Source organism: Lampris incognitus, chromosome 16 (genome assembly GCF_029633865.1).
Source record: "Lampris incognitus isolate fLamInc1 chromosome 16, fLamInc1.hap2, whole genome shotgun sequence".
In the NCBI taxonomy this organism is placed as follows: Eukaryota; Metazoa; Chordata; class Actinopteri; order Lampriformes; family Lampridae; genus Lampris; species Lampris incognitus.
In genome coordinates this window covers 11,058,521-11,072,812 of record NC_079226.1, presented here as the reverse complement: position 1 = coordinate 11,072,812, position 14,292 = coordinate 11,058,521, and the positions used below count along the sequence as shown (strand labels likewise).

The following is a 14,292-nucleotide window of genomic DNA, read 5'->3' as shown; positions in this document are numbered from 1 at the left end:
AGCAAAACCCACGCCCGATGCAGGCAGACATAAGGCATACCATTACTGCGACACCCTACCAGGGGGAAGCCGGTCAACATAATTGATCAATGGTCTCCAGTGAGAGTAAAATCTATGGAGGAACCCTCAGTATGAATTTAATTTTCTCCAGTTTTAGGAGAGACAGAATATCAAGCAGCCAGGATTTAAATGACAGTGGCAGGGTGGACTTCCATAAAAGGAGAATTTTCCTACATGCGATCAAGGAGGTGAACATGATTACATTGGTTTGGATGGTTGTTGTAGTGATTTTGTCTGGAGGTCTACCAAAAATAGGTACATGAGGGGAGGGAGGGATTTCAATTTTTAAAATTTCTCAGAGCGCATCAAAAAAAAAAAGATTGCCAGAATCGACTCAATTTGGGGCACGACCAGAACATGTGGGTCAGAGCACAGGGGGCTTGTGTGCATCTATTACATCTATCATCTAGTTTATCTGGTAAAATCGGTAAAGTTTAGCCTTGCTATAAAGGAGTCTATGAAGTACCTTGGACTGTATAAGGCTAAGCCTGGAGCAGCTGGAGGATGAGTTGACAGCTCTTAGGGCTTCTTCCCGCTACAGCCCCCCCCCCTCCCACCACAGCAAATGACACGCTCGCACCTGTAATATCCATGCTTTGTAACATGTTTAGTAATGTTTCCGGCGTTCGTTTTAATCTTTATTCTGGTCACAAGGGGGCGCTCTAGGGGGGCGCTCTAAGTTAAGTGTTAAGCCCAGAAGTAGGAGAGCAAGAGTATGCCATGGCTAGCAGATGCACCAGCGGATGTACCGTTGGCGTTATACAAATGTTTCACTAAAGATCCCAAAATGCAGCTTCATGGTATTTGAGTTATTATTTCAAAACTTTACAGCACTCCTCACGCACACGCACACGCACACTGATCACAGACAGCAGTACCACATAATAAACAAACATGAGGCCGCATCCTGTGCAGCATTCTTCTTTCAGTCGCCATCTTGGCCAGGCCAGTCAGACGCCGCTGCCCGACAACATTGCGTTGGTAGGTCTTGATCCTTTTTAATGCCGAAAACGTCCTTTCTACCGACGCAGTGGGAGATGGCACAGCTAAAAACAATTCGCACAGTCTGAATAGTTGGACCATGCCATCACAAAGGCCATTTGAGCGCACGAAAGACCGTCAATTCGGAGACATTTCTCTTTGCCAGTTGAGGCGATGCATACAATACTTTCAGTCCGCTGCGCAGAAGGACATCATCGGTTAGCGATGTCTCCTGCGGTGCGGGCGATACGGGTTCGCTTCCCGGCCGCGGCAGTTCCTGTGGTTGCGTCTTTGTTGTGGAGTATGGCCAGCGAAGCCGCCGCCATTTCTTAGCTGCTAAATTCCCAAGCTAGCCGTCGCTACGATGTGGGTCGATCTCCGAAAACAAAACAAAAAACCGGGCCTCGTATGCTAAAATCGTGACCTGCAGCGTCGGCCCAAAGAATACTATAACCGGTTATTTTCTTGCCCGGTGCGGGATTCAATACGGCGTGTACTGCACCACAAGGCGACATCGCTAACCGCTCGGCTAAAGGGTCAGACCCATTAGCTAGGGGCTAACGTGTCTTATTAGTAGTTTACAGTCGTCACCCTCCCCGGAAGCGCGCCATCGCGCTTTGTTCTTCCCGCGCTCCGAAGAGACTTCTGAGGATCTGCACACTTCCGGATCCCACCGCTGCCACCAAAGTAACCGGTTATTTTCTTGCCCGGTGCGGGATTCGATACGAGTGTACCGCACCACAAGGCGACATCGCTAACCGCTCGGCTAAAGGGTCAGAACGGGTCTTATTAGTAGTTTACACTATGCTAGCCATGCTTGGGCTATCACACGGTGTGGTCGAAACTTCGACGACTCTCCCCCCCTCTTAGATGACTTCGCCGATTTCGACATTATCTCGGTATGTACTCTGTATAACAGATTGTGTACACATGTATTTTTGATTGTCTGGGGTTATGGAAAAGTACTATTTTCAAGTTAACTCACGGGAGAGAACTCGTCTTCTACAGTCTGACGTCACCGGAAGTCTGATGTGTGTTTTTGTAGTTTTTTTTTTAATTTTTGTAGTTTTTTTGGGTAGTTTTTTGGGTATATGTGTTCTTGTAGTTTGGATGCGTTTGTGTCTTTGTGTTGCACTGCTGTGGGAATGACGTCGTTTCATTTCATGTGCGCAGGTGCATGGAATGAAACGACAATGTTCCTGATTCCGGAATCTTTTGAAAAGGCCAGGTCACCCCCCCCCCTCCACCACCACCTTAACATAGGAATGTGTTAACTTGGAAAGTCCTTCACGTCATTTCTGAGTCTCTACATTAACTGCACTCAGCACACCAAGTCTTTTGTAAAAGCCCATCGATGTCTTTATTCATTTTAATCACCACAGAAGTAAATTTGGGGTGCAACACATGCCACATGTATAGAAAAAGAACCAGAGAAATACAGTCACTTGAATTTAGATTTTTTCATATTATAAACATTTACTAGACAAAGACTACTCGAATCGGACGGTATAAATAATGAAGACGTGGAAACTATGTGGGTTTTGGTCTCGGAAACGCTGTGTGCAGAACACTGCGATGCTTCTGCAGCTCTTCCACCACCGTTAAGATGCACGACAAGCACACAGGGCCAGTCCATGCTTGCATGGCCTAGAAATGGGGGGGCTGGGGGGGGAGGGGGCAAAAACTGGTTGAAATGAAAATAAAAGAGGCGCTTCGACGATAGCTTCAGCATACATAACCCGCCTGCCGTCTGAAACTGAAAAGGCTCTCTCAGAACTTTTTGCACCAAACCATCTCTGTCTCTGGAGGAGCTGCATTATTAATGGAGGCTGACAGCTGAGCAGATCAGAGGGTGAGGCCTTTCGATTAAAAAGTTTTCTCCTTTACAAAACAAAGGTGTAGTTGGTAGGAATGCTCTGCGTCCAGTAAACATATGAGTGGCTTTTCCCTTTTTTTTTTGCTGCGTTGGAAATCAGAGCCGCTCTCATCGGGGCTCCCAGAGAACAAACTCCCAAGGGCCGAAAGCCAAGATTGTATTCGTTTTTTTCCTTCATTTTTGTTTTATAGTGCTTCTCATTTCTGTAAACATATTGATATGTACTACATGAGTTCAAATCATAGAGGGAGTCTAAAATAAAAATTCAACCAGTTCATTGTAATTAAGGGAGATTATTAATGCGTCTGGCATACCTGTGTGGACAGTGTCTATAGTAATAATAATGTGGATGGTTAATTTCATCCTTTTTCTGTATGCATTCGCATGCTAAAGGATGGGGGGGGGGTGAGTGTTTTTAATGCGTTTCTACCCCCAGAAGTCAGTAAAACTGAAACTTCATCTTGAACGTTCACGTGAAGGCTCGTCCTTTAGTAGATCAGCCCGCAAACCACAACCCAAACATCTGTGTTTAAAAAATAATAATAAAACAAATCAGATAAAATTAAGAACAGTTGCACACGTACACATGAGTCATGCTCCCAACCTCGGCTACAGAGAATGACCTGTTTGAGACACATACTGTACATCCCATGCAGCAATACTAAACAAATTTCTCCTTGATACCCATTTCAGTATGCAGGGGGGAAAAAACTTAGGAGATTTATATATATACATATATTTAAATATACATATATATGTATATTTATATATATATTTTTGGACACGTAATAGCATGCATGCAGAGAAACAACTCTTCCTTTTCTGTTTCCCGTGAAAACGTGTGGAACGGACGGAGCAGTCCTCTCTGTTCTCCGAGGGTTCGAAGGAGTCCGGACAGTAGAGACGGTTACAGTTACCACAGGAAGAAAGTACCATAGGAGTTATGTTTCTGTGTTATGGAAAAGCATACAGCGGCTGCAGCGGTGGCCAGCAGGGGAGTCCTACAATACGGCAGGAGGATAAAGTGAGCGCGGTGCTCCACCGATTTACAAGCTATAACGTTGAATGAGAACGTATAGGGTCACTGTGCACAACTCACATCGGCAGGTGTTGTTTTTTTTTTTTGTTTTGAAATATAAACGTATGATATCATATAGCTATATTCAAAATTATTCAGCATTTGACATTCTCATGCATACAACCACAAGAAGCGAGTCCATTGAAAAGTAGTCCAAGCATTTTGTGTGTGTGTGTGTGCGTGCGTGTGTGTGTGTGTGTGTGGTTTTACAGGTGAGCAGAGTTCACTTCTGCATGTCGCACTGCAAGAGGAGCACAATGGAGGGGTCGCTCTTCGCCGCCTCCTTGAACTCCTCCAGCGAGATCTGGTCGTCGTTGTTCTTGTCCATCTTGCTGAAGATCCGGTCCACCCTCTGCTCCGGTGTCAGGCCATCCTCATTCATCTTCATCATGATCACCGTGCCCACCATCTTGTAAATGGCCTTTGAACACAGATGAGAAGATATGGAGACATGTTAGCCATGGATAAGAGGTGAATTTTAGTCCAGTGATTACTGTTCAGTTAGACAGATTTTATTGTGCAATATTAATGTCAGGAGTGTCATTTTATTTTCATCTTCAGAAGTATCATTTGATTTGTTATAACTGTGTTAGTGCTCCTTCTCTGAACACCGCCAGTGCTCAGGAGGTTGACCTCGCAAGACTCTTCATGGATAGCTAGCTAACTAGCGTGATGTTGCTAGGCAACTGTTCAAAAACAGACCAACTAGTAGACTGACGACAATTCATTGACCGTCCAATCAAATTAAAGTATTTGATGATGTCATTTATTACCAGAAGCTGGTTGGTTTTCTGAAATGGTTTAATTATATTGACAACCAGGAGGAGAGTTTCTCAAGGGGCTTTAGTCACATTTTCACTACATCAGCAGTTTAAATATTTTAGGGTTAGGGTTACCTAGCATTTGCATAGCCAGGGTTGTGAGTTTTATAAGTCACTGGTGTCACCCACTGCTACAAATACTATATGCATGTCATTATTGTTTAGCAGCTTCTTTGAGAGGATTACTTACTTATTAAGACTTACTGTACATTTCTGTAAATGTACATTTGTGTCAATTGTCAGTATAAACTGTAGAGTGTCAATACACTATTACACCTTTGGCACTAAGACATGTCTTCACATTTAAACTAGTGCTGAGCGATATGGAAAATAATATTGTGATACTCAAATGAAATTTCACATCACATGATATATAATGATAACTGTTTTCATATACAACAATATCATGTTTAAGAATACAACTGAGATTCATGACTTTGAACTGTTTGGTAATGAAAAGTATAATATTAAACCAAAACTAATTTTCAAATAATACTCCCTCACATATTTCACACCTCATTCTGTGAGAAATTTTAGGCCATAGATTCTTGTTATCATTAAACCCAGCCACTGAGGATGCACAAGCCAGTGCATTCTTAGTGCCGGTCGCAAGCCTGGATAAATGGGGAGGGTTGCGTCAGGAAGGGCATCCGGCGTTAAAACCTTTGCCAAATCAAATATACGGATCATAAATAAGATTTCCATACCGGATCGGTTAAGGCCCACGTTACCAACGACCGCCACCGGTACTGTTGGCCAGCGGGTGCCAGTGAAAACTATGCTACAGCTGGGTGAACGGCAAGGAGAGGGGAAAGGCATGTCCAGAGACTGCAGGAGAGGAGGGTGGGTAGGGGTGTGGAGGTGAGAAGCGGAACTTCAAATGTTGGCACTATGACTGGTAAAGGGAGAGACTTGGCTGATATGATAGAGAGAAGAAAGGTAGATATACTGTGTGTGAAAGAGACCAGGTGGAAGGGGAGTAAGGCCAGGAGCATCAGAGGTGGGTTCAAACTCTTCTACCATGGTATGTCAAGAGTGTGTTGGAGGTGAAGAGAGTGTCGGACAGAGTGATGGAAAGCTGAAGCTGGAAATCGAAGGTGTGATGATGAATGTTATCAATGTAAATGCCCCGCAAGTTGGGTATGACATGGAAGAGAAAGGGGAATTCTGGAGTGAGTTGGATGAAGTGGTAGAGAGTGTACCCAAAGAGGACAGAGTGGTGACTGGAGTTGACGTCAATGGGGATGTTGGTGAAGGGAACAGAGGTCGTGATGAGGCGATGGGCAGGTATGGTGTCAAGGAGAGGAATGTGGAAGGACAGATGGTGGTGGATTTTGCAAAAAGGATGGCAATGACTGTGGTGAATACATATTTCAGGAGGAGGGAGGAAAACAGGGTGATGTATAAGAGTGGAGGAAAGTGCACACAGGAACTATATCTTAGGTAGGAGGCGTGATCTGAAAGGGATTGGAGACTGCAAGGTGGTGACAGGGGAGAACATAGTAGCTAGGCAGCATCGGATGGTGGTTGGTAGGATGACTAGAGCGAGTGGAAGGCAGAGCCGAAGATCAAATAGTGGAAGTTGAAGAAGGAAGACTGTTGTGTGGAGTTCAGGGAGGAGTTAAGAGAGGCAGTGGGTGGTAGTGAAGAGTTGCCAGATGACTGGGCAACAACTGCAGAAATAGTGAGGGAGACAGCTACTTGGTGTGTCATCTGGACAGAAGAAAGAAGACAAGGAGACTTGGTGGTGGAATGTGGAAGTACAGGCAAGTATACAGAGAAAGAGGTTGGCAAAGAATAAGTGGGATAGAGAGAAGAAAGTAGACAGGAGTACAAGATTCAAGAGTTTTATTTGTCACATACACACAAGTACAAGTCCCGAGTGCAGTGAAATGAAAGAGAAAAAAAAGGTACGAGCTCCGAAATGAAATGTGCAAACAACAAAGTGATGTGGCGTAAAGTAAAGAGGCGATGTGATGTAAAGTAAAGAGAGAGGTGGTGAAAACAAAAGAAAAGGCATATGGTGTATGAGAAAAGGACTTATACCAATTGGCTAGAGAGAGGGACTGAGCTGGGAAGGATGGGCAGCAGGTTAGGGTGATGAAAGATAGAGACGGAATTGTGCTGATAAGCGAGGAGAGTGTGTTGAGAGGTAACTCTGGTAACTTCTATGGCAGATGGCAACCCTTTTTGGTGTTTTTTTAACTCTCTTTAATCTCTCTCTCTCCTGATTAATGCCCCCCTCCCCTCCTTTTTTTCCCTGTTCTTCTTCTCTTCTCTTCTTTTTTACCTTTTTCTTTTTCTTTCTATGGCTGTTATGGTTGGGTTGATTTATTAATGGATTTGCTTGCTTCATAAATGTGTTTTTTTGTTTGATACTACAAAAATATTTAATAAAGAATATTTAAAAAAACGTATCTTTACGGAATTAAAGCAAAATACAACATAAAAATTGAAATGCTTATAAGCATTTAAATGTATTTAAATCTTTTTTTGTCCCTGGTGGAACAATAAAGCTGAACTGAGCTGTTGTACACTCTTTCTCCGGCATCAGTAGTTGTTTTACTTGTTTAAATGTTTTATGGGGCATTGTCAATGGAAAATGATAGGGCTGTGTGTTGACCAATACATCTTGGTCTATGAAACCTGTTTACTTTTTATCAATTAGGCACAGTAGCCTACTTATTAGGTATGAAGTAACATTAGGTTTAATTACTATAACTCCCCCACAGAGTCACTTTTAAAATATCTGGACAAACATCGTACTGCAAAAGATGATAATCAAGTGTCAACCATCACTCCATCCACCTCCTCCTCCTACCAGCCACAGCCTGTAACAGGTGAGTTAATTCAGTTGCACACTACTCATGTATTTGTTCCAGAGCAATAAACACACATGTGACATGCCAGTGCAGTAACAGGGCTCAAAATTATTTTGTTTTACTCGGTAGTGCTGCTGCTCCCAACTTCAAAAAGTTAGGAGCACCAGCAAAAATGTAGAAGCACCCACCAAAATGTAAGGAGCCGCAACAATATATTTAAAAGATTTTTTTTATTGATCAAAAAAGACAATAAAAGCAGTATGCTTTATAAGTAACATAAAAGGGTAAATATACGGCAAGTATACTTGCCGTTTTATGTTACTCTCTTACCGTATATGTACCGTTTTGTGTTAGTATACGCCATATACTAGATTAGCATCAAGCCACCTCCACCAGATCCCATAGACTCACCAGCCTTGTCAGATAAAATAAGGACTGACTTGGTCATTCAAGGGCCAAATCAGATAAAGGCTGATTTTATATTTCCAAAAAGGGAGGATAGCAGGAGTTGTTACCACCTCTTCTTTCAAGGAAAGTTAGCAAATGGGGGGGGGGGGAAATCATGAGAAGCTGGCTCATTTACACTACACAAAAGTCTTTACTGTTTCTGCTGCAAACTGTTTTCAAAGAAAGATTACAAACTTGTGGATGAAGGTGTCAATGACGGGAAACAATGTAGTCAGATACCGACGAGCCATGAGAACAGTCCTGAGCATTCAATGTACATGGCATCATGGAAGGATCTGGAAATTAGATTGGAAAATAAATAAAGTAGATATGGCACTGATGGAAGCTGAGAGGAAAAGATGGCTTGAGGTCCTGAAAAGGTTGGTGGCCATAATTCAGCCTCTGGTAGAAAGAAAAATCGCTCTGAGGGGAACAACAGAGGCCCTTTACCAACCAAACAATGGGAATTTTCTTAAAGAAGTTGAGCTCATGGCCCAGTTTGACTCAATCCTAAAAGACCATGTGGAGACGATGCAAAGAGGAGCCACCCATACTTCATATTTGGGGGAAAATATTCAAAATTAATTTCATAGAATGCATCAGCAAGAAGCTTTTGTGGAGAATTGTTTCAGAAATCAAACAATCCACATATTTTTTCAATTATTCTTGACTGTACCCCTAATGTCAGCCACACAGAGTAGCTGTCAGTCATTGCAAGAATTGTTTCCATGAAATACAAACCCCAAATCAAAGAATATTTTTTTGGGGTTCCTCAAAGCAGAGGAGTGCAAAGGCAAAGCCCTGTCATCTCTCATGTTGAAGAGGCTAAAGGAGCTTAACGTCCCCTTTGAAGACTGCAGAAGGCAGGCTCATGATAATGGAGCAAATATGAAGGGGAAAAGAAAAGGTGTCCAAGCCAGGCTTTTAGAAGTTAACCCAAGGGCCTTATTTGTGCCATGTGGTGCACACACTCTAAATCGGGTGATGGCTGATGCTGGAAAAAAAAGCTCCCCAGAGGTCACAATTTACTTTGGGTATTTACAAAAGCTGTTTACACTCTTCTCATCCTCCACTCAGAGATGGGCCATCCTGACAAAACATGTCACTATTACACTAAAATCCTGGTCAGAAACAAGGTGGGGGAGCCGGATCAACAGCGTAGAAGCAGTAAGATGTCAGGCTCTTCAAGTAAGGGATGTTGCTCTGGTGGTGAGAGAGAAAGCCTCAAACCCAGCCATAAAAACTGAGGCACAATCTCTTGCTGAGGAAGTTGGATCATTCTGTTTTTCAATTTGCACTGTGGTATATGGTGTGATATCCTCTGCAACATCCAACATGTTAGTAAATTAATGCAATCGTAGTCCATGCAGTTGGATGTGGCTGTTGATCTCCTAAAAAAAAAAAAACCAGAAGCCTACCTGGTCAATTACAGAAACTCTCTGGGTTTGTCTCTGTCCAATTTTCTGCCATAGAGATTTGTCAGGAGACAAATGTGGAAGGTGTCCTACAGCAGGAGAAGGTCAGGTCAACCAAGAGGCAGTTCTCTTATGAGTCACCAGGTGAGCCTTTCAGCATTGCACTGAAAAAGCTTCAAGTGTTATTTTTCAACACAGTGGTGGAACCCTCTATTGCATCACTGCAGGAGCGATTTAGCACTTTAGGTGAAGTCGAGAACAAGTTTGGGTTGCTTGTCCACTTCCCCAACCTGTGCAATGAAGACATTCTGAAGCAATGTGAAGTACTCAGCAAAACTCTGAGCTATGGCGGGAAGTCTGACTTGGTCGACAGCGAACTGGCTCCAGAGATGCAGAATTTTGCAGATTGGCCCAAGACCAACATGGCCACCTTGGAGCTGTTGTTCTTCCATCAGGAGAGAAAACTGAAGGAGGTTTATCCAAACATGTGGGTAGCCCTGAGAATCCCTGCCACCATGCAGTGGCAGCTACAGAGAGGGGCTTCTCGAAACTCAAGTTGATGAAGACCTACCTTAGATCTACTATGTCTCAGGCACGTCTCTCCGCGCTTGCCATCTTGAGCATCAATCAAGGGGTCTTTTTGAAAAAGTCCAGAAGAGTCAAGTTTTAAAGAACATTGTGGTGAGGGGTGTTGTATTATCATGCTCTTTCGATAAACATTTTAATACAGACTGGTGTACATACTGAAGGGGGGGGTGAGAATTTGGGTTGTGTTTGTGAGCAATATCTTCATGTTAAGTTTTACATTATTTATACTTTATTTATGTTTGATAACTTCAGGTTTTTTTGTGCATTAGTAATGTATTCTGTTAACAGGTAAGCTAGGTATATAGCCTGAATACAGTGCAGTCCAGTGTTGTGAATTGTTTTGGCCCACTCTTCTGACCACAAAAAAGTTTACATTTCTACATATTAACACAGTGTTTAAATTTATTTTATCTTATTATTATCGTTATTATTTTCTCCCCCTTTTTCTTCCCAGTCTAATTTTGGCCAATTACCCCACTCTTCCAAGTTGTCCAGGTCACTGCTCCACCCCCTCTGCTGATCTGAGGAGGGCTGCAGACTACCACATGCCTCCTCTGATACATGTGGAGTCGAACAGCCGAGCTTCTTTTCACCTGATAATGAGGAGTTTCACCAGGGGAACGTAGCACGTGGGGTGGGGTGGGGGGGAGTCACGCTATTCCCCCTAGTTCCCCCTCCCCCCTAAACAGGTGCCTCGAACAACCAGAGGAGGCGCTAGTGCAGCGACCAGGACACATACCCACATCTGGCTTCCCACCCACAGACACGGCCAATTGTGTCTGTAGGTAGGGATGCCCGACCAAGCCGGAGGAAACGCGGGGATTTGAACCAGTGATCCCCGTGTTGGTAGGCAATGGAAGAGACCGCTACGCAACCTGGATGCCCATTATCATTGTAATTCCATATTATTAATTTCTCCATTTGTGACGTCTTGTAAATTACAATGACTATGTTAGAAAGTCATTGTTAAATGTCTTACATGCTTGTTTTTACAAACTGCACGATTTCTCGTGTAATTTGTGTGTTGGCTGGATTGGGGAGGGGGGCAGCTCACACAACTTTGCCCAGAACAACAAATAGGCTAGAGCTGGCCCTGCATTCAAAGACGATAAACGATAATATTGGGATTACTGCCCAGCCCTAATTTATACCACTGATTCCCTTTGTGATATTTATTGGTGTATTGCTTATGGAGTCATGGTGATAGACGACCCCCCCCCCCACAGACACACATACTTTATAAATGAGGACCTTTATTTCATAATCTCTTACCTCAATTATCTCCAGCATCTCCACCCGGGTTATTTTGCCATCACCGTCCAGGTCATACATATTGAATGCCCAGTTGAGTTTCTGCTCAAAGCTTCCACGGGACGTGATGGACAGAGCGCAGATGAACTCTCGGAAATCAATGGTCCCGTCACCATTCTTGTCAAAGGTCCTGAAGGCGTGCTGTGCAAATTTCGACGCGTCGCCGTAAGGGAAGAACTGCCAATCACAGGTACATTTGCGTTACTCTCTACAACTCAATGAGGATTTGAAAATAAGATGATTTACTGTAGTAACCTGCAGGTTACTACAGTAAAACATTGTCTCAGAATACATCAATGGGTGAGTAGTAACAGATGCTTAACAAGGGCAGATCTTGAGGGGGGGGGGTAAATACCTGGTCACCCCTGTTGCTGCCCCACTGTATGAAGAAGAAAAAACCAATCTGATTTTGTATTTGTAGTCAGGTCACATAACAAACAGCTCTTTCTGATCTTTTCCCCCAAGAGGGATTTTTCAATATTGTGTTTGTAGAATCTGACCCGCTGTTCTGGGGAATATGTTGCATTGTATTCAGGGTTCCCATGCATCCTGCAAAATCTAAAAGCATACAGACTACTTTCTAGTCATAGAAAACACCTGGAAACTGATAATATTTATCAAATGTCCGTGGACATATCACCAGGGTTGTGGAAAGTTAGGTTATAAAATCTAATTTTTACCTGCTGAGAAGGTGTATATTTAGTGTGATTTGAAGCTCTAAGATTGAATATTTTTAAGTGTGTTGAGATGTGACGTCAGTGTGTTCAGTCACACAGTCCATCTAGAGACTGTTGAGACTTCCACTGATACTGAATAATATGACCTTCTTGTCTGCTTCTGGTGTGGGAAGATGCCGGCGCGGATTCACGTTTGCAGCAGCCTCACCCAGTACCGGTGTGGGAAGATGGCGGCGCGAATGGCGGCGCGAATTCACGTTTGGGCGGCCTCACCCAGTGCCATCCATGCAGTGTCTTTGTCCTCGTCTGCGTTTAAGTTTTGTCTTCGTTTGATGGCTGGTAGAGCTGGCGCTGGATCAGCTGGGAGGACTTGGTTTGCCGCGTCTTGTGGGCCCAGGGACCACGGCCCTGCCTGGAGCTGCGACTGAGGACGTAACACCGAGGGTGGACTGACAGGACGCAGAAGCGGGGCAGGCTAAGCTAGCCCATGCAGACCAGAAGTTCGGATAACACTGAGGGCGGTCTGGCAGCGGCCTCGCCTGGCGTTGACTGTGGTATTTTCGGTGTCGTCGTGTGGAGTGTCGGGAGGTGTGTCGAGGGTGTCTGGCTGGGAGAGCTGGTGTTGGATCGGCTGGGGGAGCCTGGTCTGCTGCATCAGGTGGGCCCAAGGACCACGGCCCCTGCCTGGAGCTACGCCCGAAGAGGAAGCACCCAGAAGCGGGGCAGGCTAAGCTAACTGCTAGCCCATGCAGACCGGCAGTTCCGATAGTCATCCTGGCTGGCGTTTGTTCTCTTGGACAGTGATTTTTTTGGATATATGTGTTAGTTTAGATATGTGTTAGTTAGTGTTCTTGTAGTTTTTGGATATGTGTTTATGTCTTTGTGTTGCACTGCTGTGGGCTGGGGGAAACAAGGTTTCGGTTGAAATGACAAAGTGTTCCTGATTGTCAGCAACGACTACGTCCAAACAAAACTCATGGAAAGTGTCCTGGAAAAGTCCTGAAATAGGATTTAGTCAACAGAGTGGGAATGCTTTGTATTGTGGAGGCGTCCTGTTTGTACGTCTTGTAGGAACCAAACTGAACCAAACATGACATCGCATCTACTTACTTGATACCTGTAGGGATGTAGAAAGACTGACCACATTTGGTAAAAAGTGTTCTCCAGACACCGCGTATTTGGATTACTGGCCTCGTGTAGGTGGTTTGACACGAAACCCTTCAAGCCATAGCAGGTGAGTAGAGGCAGACGGAGGTGAACCCACCTTGACGTAGAGCTGCTGGAACTCGTCCAGGTTGAGTCTGCCGCTAGGACAGTCCTTCAGGAAGCCTTTGTACCACTGTTTGAGCTCGTGTTCATTAAACTCTGTGTTCTTCACCAGGTCCTCCATCACCTCGGGAGTCAGCTTGCTGTTCTGTTTTCCCATGATTCCTGGGGCATGAGAACACATGAATAATGCATTTATCTATGCTTGGAGAGCGGCTCTAACCAGCATATTAAGAGAGCCGCACCGTTTAATTCTTTATTTCTCACTTCAGAACACAATTACAGTGAATGTGTAAGGTTTTGATATGCACCAAATCCTCCACACGATGCACTTGTTCTAGCTCTTTTTGCCCCCCCCCTTTTCTCCCCAATTGTACCTGTCCAATTACCCCACGCTTCCGAGCCGTCCCGGTCTCTGCTCCACCCCCTCTGCCGAGCCGGGGAGGGCTGCAGACTACCACATGCCTCCTCCGACACATGTGGAGTCACCAGACGCTTCTTTTCACCTGACAGTGAGGAGTTTCACCAGGGGGATGTAGCGCATGGGAGGATCCCGCTATTCTCTCCTCCCTGAACAGGTGCCCCGACCGACTAGAGGAGGCGCTAGTGCAGCGACCAGGACACATATCCACATCCGGTTTCCCACCCGCGGACACGGCCAATTGTGTCTGTAGGTTTGCCCGACCAAGCCGGAGGCAACACGGGCATTCGAACCAGCGATCCCTGTGTTGGTAGGCAACGGAATTGACCGCCACCCCACCCGGATGCCCACACTTGTTCTATTTCTGTTCACTGAGCCTATTTGTGCCAATCTAGACTGAACACACACACACACACACACACACACACACACACACACAAACAGATGCATTGACCTGGATCATAACCGTCAGCAGGACCAGTTCATCAGAGGTTCGATCAGTGAGATCAAGTTTCCACTGGTCACCGGT

General features: G+C 44.6%; 1 protein-coding gene across 2 annotated transcripts; it reads right to left on the bottom strand.

Annotated features, from left to right (window-relative positions):
• Positions 1-4,218: 4,218 nt before the first annotated feature.
• On the bottom strand, positions 4,219-13,502 carry LOC130126317 (visinin-like protein 1). 2 transcript variants are annotated; one of them, XM_056295778.1, is made up of 3 exons: positions 13,341-13,502; positions 11,361-11,576; positions 4,219-4,416 (listed from the first exon to the last, which is right to left on the bottom strand). In XM_056295778.1, exons 1-3 carry the CDS (start codon positions 13,500-13,502, stop codon positions 4,219-4,221), a joined length of 576 nt encoding a protein of 191 aa, XP_056151753.1. The 2 variants fall into 2 exon arrangements, with proteins under 2 accessions (XP_056151753.1, XP_056151754.1); XM_056295779.1 differs by lacking the exon at positions 11,361-11,576.
• Between the last annotated feature and the right edge of the window lie 790 nt (positions 13,503-14,292).

Bases quoted from the DNA above. Each gene is read 5' to 3' on its own strand.
- LOC130126317 (XM_056295778.1), bottom strand. From the start codon at position 13,502: ATGGGAAAACAGAACAGCAAGCTGACTCCCGAGGTGATGGAGGACCTG. The intron at 11,577-13,340 runs GTGGGTTCACCT...TGTGATTGGCAG, and splicing joins TCCAGCAGCTCTACGTCAAG to TTCTTCCCTTACGGCGACGC. The intron at 4,417-11,360 runs GTAAGAGATTAT...CTGTGTTCAAAG, and splicing joins AGATGCTGGAGATAATTGAG to GCCATTTACAAGATGGTGGG.